The sequence below is a fragment of the Malaya genurostris genome, chromosome 1 (assembly GCF_030247185.1).
Source record: "Malaya genurostris strain Urasoe2022 chromosome 1, Malgen_1.1, whole genome shotgun sequence".
Taxonomy (NCBI): domain Eukaryota; kingdom Metazoa; phylum Arthropoda; class Insecta; order Diptera; family Culicidae; genus Malaya; species Malaya genurostris.
In genome coordinates this window covers 91,523,438-91,543,455 of record NC_080570.1, presented here as the reverse complement: position 1 = coordinate 91,543,455, position 20,018 = coordinate 91,523,438, and the positions used below count along the sequence as shown (strand labels likewise).

At 40.4% G+C, this 20,018-nt stretch overlaps 1 protein-coding gene across 1 annotated transcript in view; it reads right to left on the bottom strand.

The window, feature by feature from the left end:
• LOC131440716 (cell division cycle and apoptosis regulator protein 1-like) overlaps window positions 1–20,018 on the bottom strand; it is a 62,285-nt gene that overhangs the window by 30,825 nt on the left and 11,442 nt on the right. Inside the window, exons 3-4 of the mRNA XM_058612235.1 lie at window positions 10,870–11,060; window positions 10,303–10,809 (exon numbers count right to left, since the gene is read on the bottom strand). Of these exons, the coding sequence (XP_058468218.1) occupies window positions 10,303–10,809; window positions 10,870–11,060 (698 nt within the window). The remainder of the gene's footprint in view (window positions 1–10,302; window positions 10,810–10,869; window positions 11,061–20,018) is intronic.

The following is a 20,018-nucleotide window of genomic DNA, read 5'->3' as shown; positions in this document are numbered from 1 at the left end:
ACCGATTTGAATAAATCTTGATTCAAACTAAAGCTCTCATTATCATAAAAGAAACTGTGCAATTCCATCCAGATTCCACTTTCAAATCACTCACTCGGGGGCACTCACCCCGGGCGCAACGTTTTTAGGGGGGCGCCAAACTAATCCTTGGGACCTTTTTTTGATCGACCGTCTCATCTGATCATCTTTCCGGAGATGGAGTTGAGATTTGCTCACTGGGTTTTTTTTGCTCACTAACCAACGATGGGATGCCCTTGGCATCTAAGAGCTTAAGCAGTGTGCCTTCAAATATGTTACTATTGAATAAAAAAAACCCTTCTGAATCCACCTAGTGGTGTGATAATGCCTTTCTCTTCTTTCATAACAGTCTCATGAAAATATGTTTCATACTTTTATTAAATAAATTTGGATACTAATTTTGACACCAATTGATTCAAATTGATTCGAGTAGTTCACAAAAGTGTTTATGTCACACAGTCAGCATCATTTTTCCAAAGTAGTGCTTAAGGTGAAATGTAGCGTCATAAAATGCGCGCAAAATTTCATCCGCTTCAGTTGAACGAACCGTCGCACAAAGCATACCACGAAAAACGGACACGTGGAAACAAGAACTTTTTACAATGATTGAGCGCAGTGGGCTTAGCTCTCGTTATATTGGCTTGTAAAAAAGACTGGACGTAATGGATTTTTGAATTCTTCACACTTTGAATATATCCTAATTCAATCGTTATTGTTAGTGATTACTCTTACACTAGAGCTATAAATCATGAGTAATTATGAGTGACTAACATGAGGTTATATGTATATGTATTGACCAACTGAAATGCTGAATGCGAAATGACGAACTGTCTGTTTCCTTTTGTGCGTCTTGTTTCAAGAATAAAAATCCATCTACTACAGGGCCGCTTTCACGTTTCAATGGGTCCGGGCTCAAGCAATATTTGTGTGAGAACCCCCGAGAACAAGTGATGAGAGCAAAAAAGGTCCCGGTTATATCATTTTATTTATTTTTTTGGTCGATTGACCCGGGGCCTGTGTAAAAGCGGCCCTGATCTACTAACACTTGCACTCAAAGCATAGTTTGTGCAACCGGTATGATGAAATATTCACATACACAGTCGAAGAAATTTCAAACCAAGCCAAAGAGGCCGACTCATGTGTGTGCAATCATAAAAAGCGGCACATTTTCTCGGACATCACTAGCTTGGGTTGTGAGAACTTAGATTGAAATGAACAAACTTTATAGTACCATAAACTACCATTAACTTTTTTCCGGAAGCGACTTTCGGAATTATATAGTCTAGAAATGTATGTTTCAACGATAACGAACCGAAGACCAAACAGCCTCTGGCCTCCGGTGCCAGAAATCATCAAATAATAATTTCATAGATTACATTTTTAATACATTCCAATTATAACTAATAGTTCATCATACCATGCAGTTAAAATTATTTAGTGAATCTTTTCTCAAGCACATATTTGGGGATCGAAATGGAATATAAAATTATTTCGTAGTTCTTTATTATTCAATCGATTTTGAAAGCAAAATCAAGCGTTGATTCATTGTATTCATAATAATTGAAAAACCAATGAATTCCAATAAGTTTTCCATGCTGACTGGCTCGAAGCTTACCCTCAATGTTTATCACTTTGTTTGTATATCATGTTAATGAACGATAATACTTGGCTTGTATTCATTTCATTCAGTAGCTTGCTACAATCTAAAATAATACCTGTTATACGATATCACACAGCCAGGCTTTATTGCTTCAGCAACATCAATGCATTGAACTCAACAGAATTGGACATTATTAGCATTATAAATGACAGTTACTTAGAAAATAAACAATTTCTCACAATACCCATTTTATTGTATTCAACTCGTTTCTATTTTAACACAAAACCCAATGCTGCATAAATTCGCGTCATAATTTTATATGTATTTTTGCTCACGATATAATGCCACCGTGCCCACCGTGCATTTCTCACACCACCTCAATACGAAACAGCAGCGCGCAAGCAATAAAAAAATGCAAAAAAGTTTATGTAAACTTTTTCAATTTTCGGTTGTTTTAGCTAAAATTTTATAATTTTGAGTTGCATTTTTAGATTCTTTGTGAAATTCTGCTACAAACACTACTTTTCAGTTTTAAAATCATCCCCGTGGGACGGAACAGTGACCGTTTATACATTTCAAAAACCAATTACGGCTCGGTAAAGCAAAATTTCAAAATTCTAAGAATACTTAGTTATGATAAATTTGATTTCTAAAACTTAAGTGTTTTTGGTTTTTCGAAAATCGGTCTAGTTTTTGAATAATTGATCAAAAACGCGATTTTCGCATTCCGCTACATTTCACCTTAACATTTGCGTTGCCTATTTGTATGAGAACAGTGATGCTAATCTAAAAAAAGCCTTCTTAGTCCACTTAGTGGAATTTTCATATATCTTGAAAAATCACCATAGAGGGGAGTACATGAAATTTTCGAAATCGAAAAAGAATTTTTGATGCCAAAAGGCTTAGAATTGCATGAAACGTGAAGATTTAGTGTCATCTCGAAAAAAAATTTTTTTGAAGAAGTCGACTTTTTGGGACTTTTGGGAAATATGAAGTCCCAGAAAGATGATTTTTTCAAAATATTTTTTTTTAGATGACACTAAATTTCGATGTTTCATGCAGTTTTAAGAGTTTCGGCATCAAAAAAAAATTTCGATTTTGGAAATTTCATGTACTCCCCCCCCTATGGTGCTTTTTCAAGATCGAAAATATCAAACCTTTACCACCGGGCAGCACGCCTTACGCATTTAGGTCAAATTTTGCATGAAGGCTTTTTTCGAGGTGCTTAAACTTTTGAGCACTAGAGCTTAACGAAAATAGAGGTGATTCCAAAATTTTGGCACCCTTATATATATAAGAGCGATAAAAATCAACGTGTTTTGTCGGTTACGTCACTTATACAATCATATCTCCGGAACCAAAAGTCACAGCCATTTGATCTTCGAACTTGATCAATGGTCCGATAGTAGCTTTTAAACGAGCCCAAGTTTGTCAAAATCGGTTCAGCCATCTCTGAGAAAATTGAGCGCGTTTAAATATCTTCGAAAACTGCACACACACACACACACACACACACACACACACACACACACACACACACACACACACACACACACACACACACACACACACACACACACACACACACACACACACACACACACACACACACACACACACACACACACACACACACACAGACATTTTCCGATCTCGTCGAACTGAGTCGAATGGTATATAGCACTATGGGTCTCCGAGGTTCCGTTCGAAAGTCGGTTTTCCAGCAATTCTAATACCTTTCTATAGAGAAAGGCAAAACCAACGATGGGGGCGACAAATATCTTATTTTGCTCCGGGCGTCAAATTTCCTCGGTACGCCACTGCCTAACCGTAATTTTAAATGACGCAAAAATGGTTTGAAATTTGCTAAACTTTTTCTAATACTATTCTAATACATTCCAATGGAACATTTTACTATTATACTATCGAGTTTCACACGATTCCGGTTCCTGAATTTCAGGGTGTGGAGTATTGATTATTTAGGCGTTTCGTGTGTTTATGACACTGGAAAAAAATTGAAAATCATTTGAATACATTTTTTGACTACCTCATATAAAAAGGCTATGCAATCACTGTGAAAACAAATATTTGAACGAAGGCACGGAGGGTCGAGTGTCATAGACCATTTCGTTAAAATCACAAAATGTCTGTGTGTGTACGTGCGTATGTGACAAATAATGTTGCTCAATTTTCTCAGAGATGGCTGAACCGATTTTCACAAACTTAGATTAAAATGAAAGGTCATGTGGTCCCATACAAAGTTAATTGATTTCATTTGTATCCAACTTCCGGTTCAGAAATTTTTACTTAAACCCTAATTGGGAAACGTCTCACTCTGGTAAGTATGAAAATGAAACAAAAAAGATTTCAGTTAAGCCCTACCGGCCACTCTTATCCCGGATCGTGGAGTGTAATGCAATCAACGTCTTATTGCATTTATCACATTCAAAAATGATTATAACACATATTTATGTTAAATTCTAACGCTAATTAATAGGGATTGAGGTCCACTAGGAGATTGATAGTACCTAGCTCTCTCCGGACAGTACTAGCCTAAATGCCGTCTGGAATACAGCGGAAAAAAATGAACCAAGAATAGATCCACTGGGTTCCTGCTTCCATGTCGTAAAAGGCTAAATTATCTCTTCATTCAACCTATATATCTAGCTTCGGAGAAAAGTTTTGTTCGGAAGGTTTCTTTTCCATGTTTTTAATTGTCTTTCAGGATTATAAATTGAATGATAAAAATCAACTATTCCGCAAATCCGTTGATAATACAAAGTTAACAACAAAGATAACATATTTCGGTATATTGAATACATAGTAAAAACACTTGATATTAATATTTCAAACAATAAATTAATATTTTTCTCGGTAGCTGGCTGACCAGATCAACCTATATAACCAATTAATAATTTTAATAAATAATTAAAATATTAAAGCGGAAATAATAAAGAATCAAGACGCGCGTGAAATCTATTGACCTTTTTTTGGTGATTCAAAATGATTTTATAACAACTGTTTAGAATACGTCAATGCAATGAATCAACTATTTTGTCTAAATCCTATTCACTCGTTTGTTTTGTATCACGTAATTTAATTTATATAAAAAATAGGGAAGCTTCTATTCTTTACGCGATAGTATTGCAAATTTTTCTTCAGTTTCCTCGAATAAGAGCTGTGAATCAAGACTTCCCGGGACTTCAATATGCTGTTGAAACGTTCACTCGGGAAGTCAGTGAGTTTAGTGATGCATCCGAGCATCTTGAAACCGGAACATACTGACTCGCGCGGGAATAATACCAATACTGAATTTTACTAACAAATATCCTTCTCCCGTGACACTTGTGAAGTGTGCAGTAGTATATACGGCCTCTAGTAACAACAAGTGTTGGACTAACATCCCTTCCCATTCCTTAGACGATCCACGTTTTGGGGACAGTTCGAGCGTGAAAAACAACGAAAAAGGTCTTTAACGATTAGGAAACATTTTTATTCGTCGGTATCGTTACAAGAATATTTCAAAGGAGAAAGAAATAGGAAGGAAATAAAAAAGGGGAATATTGTCAGTTGTAGAGCAAGTGTTTCCAGCTTTATCACTCCTCCTCAACAGTTGCCTTCTCTACAATTGATATTTATGGTAGCAACCCTATCTTTTTCGAAAGACGTTGAGTTTTAAGAGTTCCCAGCGGCTTAGAAAGTATGTCAGCGGCCATATCTTGTGTTGGACAATACGAAAGTTGTAGTTTCCCTTGTTCGTATAGTTCTTTCATGTAGCTCACTTTTGTATCGATATTCTTGGACCGTCGATTTGTACGTTCAGATGCAACAAATTGTATGCAACTTTGATTATCTTCCCAAACGCATGTTGCACAGTTCTGTTTCTCACCCAAGTCTTCTAAAACTCTGCGAAGCCACACCAGTTCTTGGCTAGCCTCACAGAGAGCCACGTATTCTGATTCCATGGACGACAAAGTCACACAACGTTGCAAGTGACTTCCCCATGCAACTGCACCGCCGGCATAGAAGAATACGTAACCCGTGGTAGAGCGACGAGTATTCAAGTCTCCTGCCCAGTCAGCATCGCAGTAGCCGATAAGATCACTGGCGTTGTTACCGTATTCCAGACGAACACTTTTGGTATGCTTCAAATACCTCAGTACCCTTTTTGCAGCTGTCCAATCAGCTTCAGTAGGCGAGCATACTTTTCGCACTAATATTGAAGCGCTCACCGAAACGTCTGGCCGAGCGCAAACTGCCACGTATAATAATCCCCCCACCAGACTTCGATAAGCCGTGTCGTTCTCGAATGGAGCACTAGAAACTTCCGTCGATACAAAACCGGTATCCATGGGACTTTTCGCAGATTTGGCATCCTGCAGTCCAAATCGTGTTACCATTTTGTCAATGTAATTTTCAAGTGTGATACTGTATATTCCATCCCGTTGTGTGATTTTCATGCCCAAGAAGCAACCAGACTCTCCGAAATCAGTGATGTCGAATTTCTGCTTCAAATCACTACTCACTTGCTCCAGCAATAAACGATCTTCTGATCCAACGAGAATATCGTCTACATACACAAGTAAACATACTCGAACACCATTCACTATTTTCGTATACAGACACTGATCCGTCTTGCTCTGTGTAAAACCCAGTCCAACGAAAACATCTTGCAGGTGTTAGTTCCAGCACCTCGCCGACTGCTTCAAACCGTAAATGCTACGACGTAATCTACATACCAGCTTCTCCTTTCCTTTCTCAGCAAATCCTGGTGGCTGTTTCATATATATTTCCTCCGAGAGTTGACCGTACAAGTAAGCGGTCTTCACATCGAGATGCCGAAGAAACATATGTCTCCTCGACGCCACAGCTAAGAAGGTTCGCAGTGTTGCTTGCTTAGTGACAGGAGCAAAAACTTCGTCGTAATCTTGGCCGTACTGTTGCGAGTAGCCCTGTGCAACAAGACGAGATTTGTACTTCACTATCTGGCCAGATGCGCTTCTTTTGATTTTGTAGATCCATTTAAAGCCAACTGCCTTCCGCCCGGTAGGCAGATCTGTTAGTTCCCACGTTCCATTTACCGAGTGTGACATCAGTTCATCCTTCATGGCTTCAAGCCAGTGGTTTCTATCCGAGCTAGACATAGCCTCCTCTACGTTTCTCGGTTCTTCATCTGAATACTGCGTGATGAGAACTTCTTCCAACAACCTACGAGGTGGCCTTCCTTCCGTCGTTCGCTTAGAACGGCGAAATAATTCATCTTCAGAGTAGCCTTCAAAATCTGGTTCTTCAATGCTGTCTGCATCAGTTGTCCTGTGCTCACAAGCACTATCATATGGCAAGCAATCGTCAGAATCCGAATTCACCGAATCATCACATCGGTTTTTGGCTGTTGCTTCACTTGCTGGCAGAGCTGGTACTAATAATTGAACATCAGTGGACTCATGAGGTGCGCTGTTAACTGTTGGTTCTTCCTCTTCATCGAACTCCAAAAATTTAGCATCTCTGCTAATAGTGATACGATTAGTTGCAGTATCCAAGAAACGCCACGCCTTTCTACCCTCAGCATAACCGACGAAAACAAGCATCCTGGCTTTGGCATCCAGTTGCCTTCGCCTTTCATCAGGAATATGCATATAGGCTTTACTTCCGAATACGCGAATCATCGAATAATCTGGTTCTTTATTCCACCATCTCTCAAAAGGTGTTCCTTCCCAGAACCGTTTATTCAAACTAGATTCCACCAGCAAACAAAGCAGCATTTCTCCAAGAGAACGATTCATCCTTTCAGCCCTCCCATTTTGCTGAGGACTGTAAGGGGCGGTTTTCTGTAATAAAATTCCATTGTCGATCAAGAACTTCTGTAGACGTTTTCCAGAATATTCTCCTCCTCCATCGCAACGTAAAATTTTTGGCGCATGACCGAATTGATTTTTCATCATCGCCGTATATTCGATAATTTTCTCATGGCATTCCGATTTTTCCCGCAAAAGATACACAACACAGTACCGACTGTAATCATCCAGCATGGACATGAAGTATCTAGACCCGCGCGGTGTTGATACCTCCATCGGTCCGCACAGATCGGTATGAATGAGATCTCCCACAGCATTCGACTTGTATTCAGATTTAGCGAAAGGTGTACGCGCCATTTTACCCTCACATCATACTCCGCAGACAGATTTGATGCCACACTCTTGAAGTCGTATCCCACTGCTGAGTTTATCTCTTACTATCTCCTTCACTGCTTGCTCGTTACGGTGGCCTAGCCGTCGTTGCCAAGTATGGATGCAATTTTTGTTGTGACCCTTCACGGTTAAGAGAGCCTCGTGAGTAAACGGTTTCAGGCGATATAAATTCCCCACCCGCTCTCCAGCCAACACCCTTTCGCCATTCTTGCTGATGGTGCAGCCAAACTTGTCGAAGCAGACAGTGCATCCTTCGTCCGTGATCTTACTCACCGATAACAAATTGCTAGTCAACGACGGGACGTGGAATATTTGTTTCATGCTGACAGTCACAGTTCTCCCATCCTCGTTCATCACTCGAAACCGACCTGATCCAACTCCTGCTGACACAATTTTGCTTCCATCTGCTAATCCGATGCTCATCGACGTTGGACTGATATGTTCCAGAAGCGAAACGTCACTGGTCATATGCGACGTGGCACCCGAGTCGACCACATCTCTCGAACCACCTCCCGCAGGTCCAGCGGCAAGACAAATTTCACTTCCACTGCCGTTCCCGTGCACCATATTTACCGTTTGATAAGTGTTCACTTTGTTTTCATAACTGTCCGTTTTATTGCCTCTTGCTTTCCGGTCTTCTTCAAGCTTTCGGCAATCTCTTCGGAAATGACCTTCTTTTCCACAGTAGTGACACACTTTCATTGTAGTTTTCTTTTCTGGATTTCGCTTATCTGAAATTTTTAATGCCTTTTCGGCACCAGCACTGTCACTATTTTGCTCTACGCGTTTTCGCCACTCATCCATGAGTTTTCCTTTAACATAATCCAATGTAAGGTCAGCTTTCGGACGGCTTTCCAAAGCCGTGATTAATCCGTCATACGAGTCGTTCAAACTAGACAAAATGATCGCCACTAACCATACTCCTTCAGTGGGTCACCCATACTGGTTAGCCGATTGTGCAGCTGCGTAATTTCTGCTAGGTGCTCAGCCATATTCCCATCCTCAGGAATTTGCTTCCAGATGAGCCTTTTCAGAACTTGAATTTTTGATGACAACGTTGATCGAGTGTGGTGTCTTTTTAATGCAACCCACATTTCGCAGGCTGACGTTGCTTTTATCACATGACAGGTCTGATTGTCTTCGAAGGACAAACCGATTAAAGCTCGAGCCTTACCGTCCTGATCGATCCAGGTGGCATCAGGCTGCTCAGGCTTAGGTTCATCGACCACTTTCTTCAGTCCATCACGAATCAGCAATAGCTCGATACGAAACTTCCACACTTCGTAATTGAAATCGTTCAATTTTTCCACAGCAAGATTCATGTCGGCAGCCATTGTCTTTCTCTTTATGTAGAGAATTGCAAAACACGTGGTTCCGAACAGTTCACTGTTCTTCAGGAAAGTCTTGCCAATAAAGAAAAAAACTAGTAGCACTACAATTTTACTATTACGTAATTCCGCGCGACCGCGAGACTGGGCCCATAACCTTTTGGAGACAGTTCGAGCGTGAAAAACAACGAAAAAGGTCTTTAACGATTAGGAAACATTTTTATTCGTCGGTATCGTTACAAGAATATTTCAAAGAAGAAAGAAAAAGGAAGGGAATAAAAAAGGGGAATATTGTCAGTTGTAGAGCAAGTGTTGCCAGCTTTATCACTACGTTCGGGCCTGGCCGGCGCCGGCACTGATCAATGAATTCTGGGATTACCAGAAGATTTGCATTGAAGGATGATTTACCAGTCCCAGGTAAATCCCCACATTGAAGGATGATTTACCAGTCCCAGGTCGGATCATCTAGAAACTCCCTGTACAATTTCAGCTAATCCCGATCAGTACCGGAGTAGCAACCAGGGGTGGTCGCTCAAGCTCAAGCTTTAATTTTAACGCTAATTAATCGTATTTGATGATGTTTGTCAATACCGTCAAGTCCACCAACCATGGGAGGGACATCCTTTCCTTCTTATTTAGATAATAATGAGAAGCCATGCAAATCTTCAAATAACCAGAGGGTCGATTTGTTCTAACTCCTGATAAGTTGGACTACATTTACTAGTGTATCCCTACAGTCCACCAGCGCATGGTAAGACCTGAAAGGTTCCGCTGTGCTGCCGCCGTGACAGGCAGAGTTAGGGAACCACTGATATATACGGATCCATTCACGTCTTGACAATCGAACGAATCAGGTCAAATGCGCTCTTTGTGCACTTCAATGGTGGTTTTCTCTGTTTGGCAAAAATCAAACATATACACAAACATTTTCCGATCTCGACATATTAACTAAAACGGTCTTCTCTCAACTGAATATTTGGTAACGTTATTGATTTCTATAAACAAAACATCAACAAAAGCAAGCTGCTAGTACCAGGTTCCTTCTTTGGTTCACATAAACCCACACAATAATATTTGCCCTTAGCGTACATACATCCAAAGTAATGGATAACGAAAATAATTCAAAAAATCTAATTGAACAATGGTCTATTCTTAAAGTTAAACTTACCAGCGAGAGCAACTAGAAAGGTCAATCCCTGTTAAACCTTTACATGTACGAATTGCTGTCTTGATGAGTGTGTTCGGGTCTGAGTTAGGATTTTCTCCATCCAACGACGGGGACCACGGTCCTCCGATGGCCATTGTTTCGTTTTTCCCGCGAATACCCACTAGGAAATTGATTAGTCTCGTGGGGTGAACAAAATCACGCTCATCTTCAGAACGCTCCTCGCCTGTTGCAAAACATTTTTGATAAAATTCAGACATAGGTGGTGTGCTCATCAACATCACTTTAGCACTGTACAAATAATCGGCATCAACTGGCTCTAAGTTCGTGTCATTCGGATATAATGGTTCGACGTCTTTGTGCATTACGTGAAACGCACACGGTTTTCGTATAGTGAATGGTTCGTTTGGAGGGAATGCATCAATCCAACGAATTTGCGACAAGAAAAAATCTGATGGAATATAGAGGGCGTGGTAGCGACGACGTAGCTCCAGTATATCTGCCTCTTTTCTGTAAAATATCGATATCATATAATAGTTCATATGTAATACTTAGGTTTAATAACTTTACAGAGTTAATAGCTGTTTGGGCATTTGCACCATATATCGCGGAGTTAGACGAATCTTCCTACGTTTCGGCGTCATTTTACGAACAGGGCTTCTATCACGTTCTTTGCGTTCCCGTTCGGGTGTACGATCACGTTGCTTCTCACGATAACGGTCATTATCTCTATCGTCTCGGCGTCGACGTCGATCGTCATCCTGTAATGTAATGTATTATGTATTTGGATATATCGGCACATACATATGAAAAAAGTATATAGTACAATAGGCTCTTACTAATGTTATAAAATTATCCTACATTACACCACAATTCGATTCCGAAACAGTATCTATTTATTTATTGTAAAAATGTTATGTTAAAAATGTTTATTGTAAAATGTAATACAGTTGTAGTTAAATCTAGTTAGAAATTACGGAAAAAAAAATCATAGCGCTAATTTAATTTGTTTATTTTTTATGATATTGTAATTTCTGATATTTAGAAATACATGTCATCCAAGAAAAAACTGCCTTCTGTAAACGGAGTAAGTAACTGCATACATTTACTACTTAAAGCGCCTGGAAAACAAATGAACTAAATAAGAAAAAATATTCTTCATTCGCTTCATGTAGGAATGGATATCGATTCAAGGTATCGATAATTGAGCCTAAAGTATCGATTTTTTAGTATCGATACCGTGCAAAGTAGCATCGAGTGGTATAGCAGACCCTGTCAGCTTGGAGCGATCTCAATCTTCAGTTCAGCAACGCCATCGCCCGGCGTCTCATTCAACATGTCATGTCAATTGTATGGGTGCGCAGCCCTGCTATTTTGGCGCGCACGAATTTGACATTTCTCTCCCCTACTTCTATGTATGAGATTCGATGCGGACTCACCTGAGGGCGACATGCTCGCAAAAAAGGATGTTGCCAATTATTTGTTCGGGAAATTTGAGAGCTGGATATCTTGTTAATATGATGTCTTTGGGTATAGTCAGAGTACCAAGTCGTTCGATTAAAAATGTGAAAAATGAAAATTGTTCTGCTCTCTGGATCGATCACGGAGTAGATATGACTAATAATGTTTGAAATAGACAACAGGTCATTAGGTGGTTTCATGCATTCTTATGGCTGGAATTTGTCACCAATTTAAATTAACTAGATGCAATTGGGGTAAATATTTCTATTTCACATTTATTTATTTATTTATTGTAAAATCAACAGACACGATGTGATCCTAATGATTAATTCTAATACTATGTAAGAATTTTGTCCTTGTTTTACGCCGTGAAAAATTGAAGTCGAACTCATCCTATCATTCAAAACCTCTGCTATCATTAAAGCACGCGATAGCTCCCGTCTTACTTGCAGTGTGTCTAGACCGATTAGCAATCCGCGACTTTCATAACTCGGTAGTTGATGAGGATTGATCCAAGGTAAACGGCGAAGAGCGAATCAAACGAATCTACGTTGAATCGACTCGATTCTATTAACGCGAGGTAGTGAGGGTTCCAAACAACTGAACAATATTCCAGAGTAGAGCGAACGAGTGATAGGGATTTCAAGCAGTAAACATCCGTAAAAAGCTTAGCCATTCTCATCACGAATCCAAGGCAACGAGAAGCTTTAGCCACAATGTAGTTGGTGTGTTGCTTGAATGTTAACTGCTCGTCAAGAAAAAAGGCCGAGGTCCTTGATGCACGTCGATCTACCAATCGTGAATCGCTCAATAAAGTATTCGAATTTCAAAGGCAGTTTTTTTCTCGTAAACGTAATGATCGAGCATTTTTGTGGATTAGGTCATGTGATTCAATTTGCACCAATCCGAAAAGATTGCCATTTGTCGCTTAAGAAACGTCGCATCCTCTAAGGTGTGAATAACACGGTAGATCTTGAGTTCATCTGCAAAAGATATGCGCGGTCCTTCCAGAGAAAAATTAACGTCGTTAAAGTAAGAAGCAAGAAGATCAAAGGGCCCCTGCGGAATTCCAGATGTTGCAACAAATTCTTTCGAAGCACAATCGTCAATTTTAACCACAAGATGACGATTCCTGGGATATGATTGTATCCATCGAAGGACTTTTGTACCAAAACCAAGTCGATCCAGTTTTGCTATTGTGATGTCATGGTTAATTTTATCGAAGGCGAGGGAAAGATCGGTATAGATTACGTCCGTCTGAAAACCATTTGACATAGCGTTGGTCACGTAAGATGTAAAGGATAATAGATTGGTGGTTGTGTAAAACTTAAGCATAAACCCATGTTGGGAATCATCGATATACTGTTTGCAATGATTGAAAATTGGAGTCAGTATTACTTTGTGGGATGCGAACGAGTTGCATACCACCCTGAAAACGTAGGTAGCGAGAGTTGTCAAAAAAAGAGTGAATTACCACGTGCGCGGAGCTAAGCAAGAGAGAATAAATATTACAGTCTTTAATAGTAAAAACGTATCTGATCTTTATTCAACCGGTTCGAAACGCCACATTGGCGACGTCGCGAAACATTGAGTTCGGTTTAAGAACCCGTTCCTGGCTCGAAAATCACCTTCCGAAGGTAGACAAAAAAAAATCTAACCTCAAATATGAACGACAACGACGGCCAACCTCAAGCCGCTGCGCTTGCTGCTGTGGTTAGTGTTAAACTTCCGGACTTTTGGAAAATAGATCCGGTCATGTGGTTTGCGCAAGCCGAATCACAATTCACTTTAGCAAGGGTTACGTCCGATGAAACGAAATTTCATCACATTGTGGCTAAAGTTGACCAGTCGGTAATTTGCCACATCGCGGATCTGGTCACAGCTCCTCCGGTGACAAATAAGTACAATACTGTGAAGAAACGTTTAATCGACCGATTCGCTTTGTCTCCAGAAAATCGTTTGGAACGCCTACTCGGGTCGCATGATCTGGGAGACTGGGATCTGGCCGACGCATCTATCAAAAATGCAGGAGTTATCTACCGGTCTAGGAGTAGACGACAGTTTACTGAAGATGCTGTTTATCCAACGATTACCATCAAGCATTCGTTCCATCATCTCTTGCCACGATGGAACGCTAGCCAAATTGGCTGAAATGGCTGATATAATCGTTGACGCGGTAGGTGGCCAGGCATCTGTAGTCACCAACGTCAGTAAGGAATCCGTCTATTCAGTGGAGAACAATCTTAAATCGGAAATCGACTTTCTCACCGCTGAGATTCGAAAAATAAAATCATCTGGCCGCTCGCGAAGTAGATCTACCTCAAGGAATCGGTTTCTGGCAAGCAGACAATCACAGAATGAAATTTGTTGGTATCATCGAAACTACGGCACTAATGCACGTCAGTGTCGACAGCCATGCTCGTTCAGTTCAAAAAACTAGCTTCATCCCAACCGGTCTCGGCGGAGGTTGGGGGAGTCCACGATGGCCGCCGTTTAGTTATTTACGATCGCACCACAAACTACCGGTTTCTTATCGACACCGGATCTGATGTGTCCATTCTACCGGCAACTAGACAAGAAAAGAATGGAACGCTCGCTGCACATTCTTTGCACGCTGCAAATGGAACCAAAATCACAACTTACGGAACCAAATTCCTCAACACGGATCTTGGACTCAGACGTCGATTTTTGTGGAATTTTATCATTGCGGATGTAACAATGCCGATCATTGGAGCCGATTTCATTGCCCACTTCGGCATTTTGGTGGATCTGAAACATCAGCGTTTGGTAGATGGGCGAACCGGTTTATGCTCTTCCGGAAATGTGACATCACCGGACTTGTACAACGTGACTACTGTCAACTCGGATCATCCGTATCGGGATCTTTTATCCGAATTCCGAGAAATAACTCTACCGTCTACGATGCAGTCAGAAATCCAAAAAAGATGTCACCCACCACATCGTTACGCGAGGTCCTCCAGCAGCATCGAAAGCACGACGGATGCATCCCGAAAAAGTGAAAGCAGCTAAAGAAGAATTCCAAGTGATGTGTGACTTGGGGATCTGTCGCCAATCAAGCAGCAGCTGGGCAAGTCCGCTGCATTGTGTGCTGAAGAAAAACGGCCAATGGAGGTTCGTTGGTGACTACCGCCGCTTGAACCAAGTCACTGTTCCAGATCGATATCCAGTTCCTCATATTCACGATCTACTGCACTCTTTCCACGGTAAATCCATCTTCTCCACTATAGACTTAGAAAGGGCTTATCACCAAATTCCCGTGGAAGAAGACGACATTCCCAAAACGGCAGTAATAACCCCGTTTGGGTTATTCGAGTTCACGCGAATGCAATTTGGCTTGTGCAATGCCAGTCAAACATTCCAGCGGTACATGAACAAAATTTTCGGAGACTTGGATTTTGTGGTGGTCTTTATAGATGACATCTGCATAGCATCATCTTCTCCGTCAGAGCATCGTAAACATTTGCGAATCGTTTTCGAAAGGTTGCATCAACATGGATTGGTGATCAATGTTGCAAAAAGCACTTTCGGGCGCAACGAAGTTGAATTCCTCGGCTACCTCATCAGCGGTGATGGAGTGCGTCCTCTTCCCGCACGGGTACAAGCTAGAGATGGTCGGGTATCGGGTATTTTACCCGAAACCCGACCCGTACCCGTACCCGACGGGTTTTTGGTCGGGTACGGGTAAAAAATTTTATTTTCAATCGGGTACGGGTCGGGTACGGGTAAAAAAAATTTACTGCTTACTCGGGTACGGGTCGGGTCGGGTAAAAAAATTTACTACTCACTCGGGTACGGGTCGGGCACGGGTAAATTTTTTTTTCTGATCGATTACCCGACCATTTGTAGTTCACATAAATATGTTTACACGTTGACGAGAATTTTTTATTGCAAAACAGTTGTTCCGAAAAATAAACAATTTGATTCAAGGTGTTTTGACATTCGCGCCTAGAACCAAACCTAAAAACTGGCATCTTTTTCCAGAAAAAAAAATTTCTTTTCTTCATTTAAAAAAAAACGATCAATCATAGTTACGTGAAAAGTTATGTGAATATTTTCCACCCTACTTTTTTATAACATATTTAATAAGACACACTGCCTTAGCTCTAAGATGATCCAGTAAAAATTATTTGAATTATATATAAAATGTAGTGTAGTACTCACATCACATTCAGATACCAGAAAACTGTTGTTTTAAATATTGGTTGGAGATTTTCAAAATTTACATATAAATCATTAGGATTCTACCCATAAAAACATGAACATTTATTTTAGAAAAATTCTGCATAGAAGTTCTTCTTATTCTTCACTTCTGGGTGGTGTCACCTCACTTGAAATGACACCGATTGATGGCACAGCAAGTTGAGCTGTATTGCCAGTTCGATGTCAACATTTCATAAGGGCACATAAACCAATGAGAGTTTCTCTTTGTTTACTTTCGATTTTGTGAATATCTCCTTAATTTTCACGTGTACCTACAAAGTATTCGTGTAGGATGAAAGATAATATCTCCATGTTTCAAACATTACCAAATATGTAACGATCGTTTGTATAATAACGCAGATATAGTCGAAAGAGAAAGTAAACAAAGAAAATCTGTCAATTTTTTGAAATGTTGACGTCGAGTTAGTTTACGTTTCTTTTCACTGAAAATCTCGATGCGTGACAGTCGCAAAAGTACGGGTGAAAATCTTTTCACGCGAAATGCTCAAATTTTCACCGTGTTCACTCGTTGAGGGTTCCAAGGGAGGTGGAACAGAAGTTCAATGGCTGTAAAAACCACCAGCTCCCGTTAACATCGTTGGTGTGGGTTTGTGAGGCTTACAAAACGGGCATATTTGATAGATTAATTTAAATCAAAATCATAATTCATTTTGCTTTGTAGTAAAAAAAATGTAACCAACAAAAATTTCTCACAAATGTTCAAACTACTTACACTTGAAGGACTCACAGTTCACCATTTTCAAAATTGAATTTTTCACACCGGGAATACACGTGAATTATTTGATGTTTGGTCAATTCACGTAAACGAACCGATGATACTCTATTAATTTTAGGGGATGTTCGTGATTTTTCAAGTGATTCTAATGTGAATTTTTATTTGTGTGTCAAGATAATGAGCACGCTTACTTGTGGTTCTAAAGAATTAGATCAAAAGTCGCACTGTTTCGTAAAAACCATACCCACCCAAAATTGAATACAACGGGTATTACGACATTTTGGATCAATAAGCTTCTCGAAAAATTTGAGTAGATATTACTCCCTTTTGTTGACATTTGTAAATGAGTATACCAAAGTATTGGTAGTACTCATTTACAAAGAGTAGTACCAAAGACATTGGAAATCTATTCATGCTGCACAGTGTATTTATATGTTCAAATGTAAACAAGCATTTTAATGTATTTTACTTACAAACTAGAGCCTGATACGCTCTATCTAGCTCGCTATCTAAAACACTTTATTTTTTCCATCCTGAATTTTGGTGAACTTTTTACTACTCATTCGGGTCGGGTACGGGTACAGGTAATTTTTAATCGGGTACGGGTCGGGTACGGGTAAATTTTTTTATTTTTTATCGGGTACGGGTCGGGTACGGGTAATTTTTTTTTATTATTGATCGGGTACGGGTCGGGTACGGTTAATTTTTTAAATTTTTAATCGGGTACGGGTCGGGTACGGGTAATTTTTTTTGCTGATCACTCGGGTACGGGTCGGGTTCGGGTATAAGAATTTCTATACCCGACCATCTCTAGTACAAGCCATTACAAATTACGAGCTACCTACGTGCGTAAAAGATTTGCGGCGTTTTTTGGCGTTAGTAAATGGGTACAAGCGGTTCATTCCACACGCAACGGATACACAAACGGAGCTTCGGAAGCTGATTCCGGACAACAAAAAAAACGATTCTCGGAAACTGAACTGGACCGAGGCTGCTCGTTCAAGTTTTGAAAATTGCAAACGTTCGCTGGCAGAATCCACGCTTCTTCATTACCCCGATTCAGCCAAACGACTCAGCCTTATGATCGATGCTTCAAATACGGCCGCAGGGGCAGTTTTACAACAACTCAACAACAAAAATTGGGAGCCATTGGGATTTTATTCCGAGAAGTTTTCCAAATCTCAGTGCAATTACTCCACATTTGGCCGTGAACTGACCGCTATGAAAATGGCTGTAAAGTATTTATTTATTTATTTATTTATTTAGGTATAATCAACAGACACAGAATGGTCCTAATGATAATTTCTAGTAATATATAAAAAATTTCCAAGTATCCTACTGCGTGATAGATTGAAGTCAAATCCTGATGAAACGCGGTTGAATGATCTCTGCAAGCCAATAATAGCATTGTTAGCACCGTAGTTAGTTCGTCGTAAAGGAAGTCGAAGAAATGCACTGTTGCGAAGAGCCCGGGGTCGGACGTTGATATTAATTTCGCGGAGCAAAGCAGGGCAGTCAATCCTATCGGTCAGAACATCTGCTATCAATAAAGCACGTGCAACATCTCGACGAACTTGTAGTGTATCGAGACCGATTAATAACCCTCGACTTACGTAGCTTGGTAGTTGATGAGGATTGTTCCACGGTAAGCGCCGTAGGGCGAAGCGAATGAATCTGCGTTGTATCGATTCGATTATATTAGCTCCGTTTATGTAGTGAGGGTTCCAAACGACAGAACAGTACTCCAAGGATGAACGAACAAGCGAGCAAAACAGAGATTTCAAACAGTGCACGCCTGTAAAATGTTTAGCCATCCTCATTACAAATCCTAGGTTGCGAGAAGCTTTGGACACGATATAGCTAATGTGTTGCTTGAATGTCAGTTGCTCATCGAGAAAGACACCAAGGTCTTTAGCACACGTCGTTCTGACTATCGGCGATCCTTCCAGAAAGTAATCAAAATGAAATGGCTCTTTCTTCTTCGAAAACGTAATGGTCGAGCATTTGTCAGGATTCAATTTCATACGGTTTACTTTTACCACTCGGCGAAGCTCAACAACTGTCGTTGAAGAAAACCTGCATCTTCTGGGCTTCGAATGTAATAGTAGATCTTAACGTCATCGGCAAACGATAGACGAGGGCCCTCTAGAGTAAAGTTGACGTCGTTGAAGTACAGTAAAAATATTAAAGGCCCGAGATGACTACCCTGCGGAATTCCGGACGAAGCGATAAACTCATTGGAAACGTGATCGCCGATTTTCACTGCTAAACGACGATCTACAAGATATGACTGCAGCCACCGAAGGATGTTAGAGCCGAATCCAAGTCTTTCCAATTTAGCAATTGTTATATTGTGATTTATTATATCAAAGGCAGCGGAGAGATCGGTGTAAATAGCGTCTGTTTGTAAGCCTTTTGACATACCATCAGTCACGTAGCACATGAATGACAATAGGTTCGTGGTTGTGGAGCGCTTGGGCATAAAACCATGTTGAGTGTCAACAATATATTGCTTGCAGTGGTTGAAAATCGGTGCCAGAATAACCTTTTCAAACAGTTTAGGAACTGCACTAAGCGATGTGATGCCACGGTAATTGTCCACGTTTTTTTTGTCACCTTTCTTATACACTGGGAACATAAAAGAAGATTTCCATAAGTTGGGAAAAACTTCTTTAGAGAGTGACATCCGAAATAGTCGACAAAGGGGAACAATTACACCAGTCGAGCAATTTTTCAATATAACTGCCGGTAAGCCGTCAGGGCCAGAGGAGGTAGACGACTTCATGCAAGCGATTGCCGTCCGAATCGAATCCTCGTCAATATGAATGAGATTCAAAGAATTATTAGATTCTGGAACGTTGAGCGCGGCGAGTGTAATTTGTTGCGGGCTTAAGGTCTCGTTTGTAAAGGCACGAGAAAATTTTTCCGAAAAAAGCTGGCAGATTTCCCGCTTACACGAACCAGTAAACTCTCCAAACTTCATTATAGAAGGTAACTCAGACTCCTTCCTTTGCTCGTTCACGTGTTTCCAAAAAGACTTCGGATTAGATTTCAATTTCCGTTGTACATTTTTCAAGTAGTTGACATGACAACGCTTGACAGTTTTCTTAAATAATTGATTGATCTGGACATATTGATTACGCAGTGTGTATCCTCCATGTTTTGAATACCGTTTTAGGGCGGCTCTTTTAGTCGTTTTCAGTTGTCTCACTACGGTGGTCTGCCATGGTAGATGCAGGGAAAGCCGTTTGGATCGTTTTGGTACAAAGAAGTCAATCGCGTAGCTCATGACGTTAGAGAA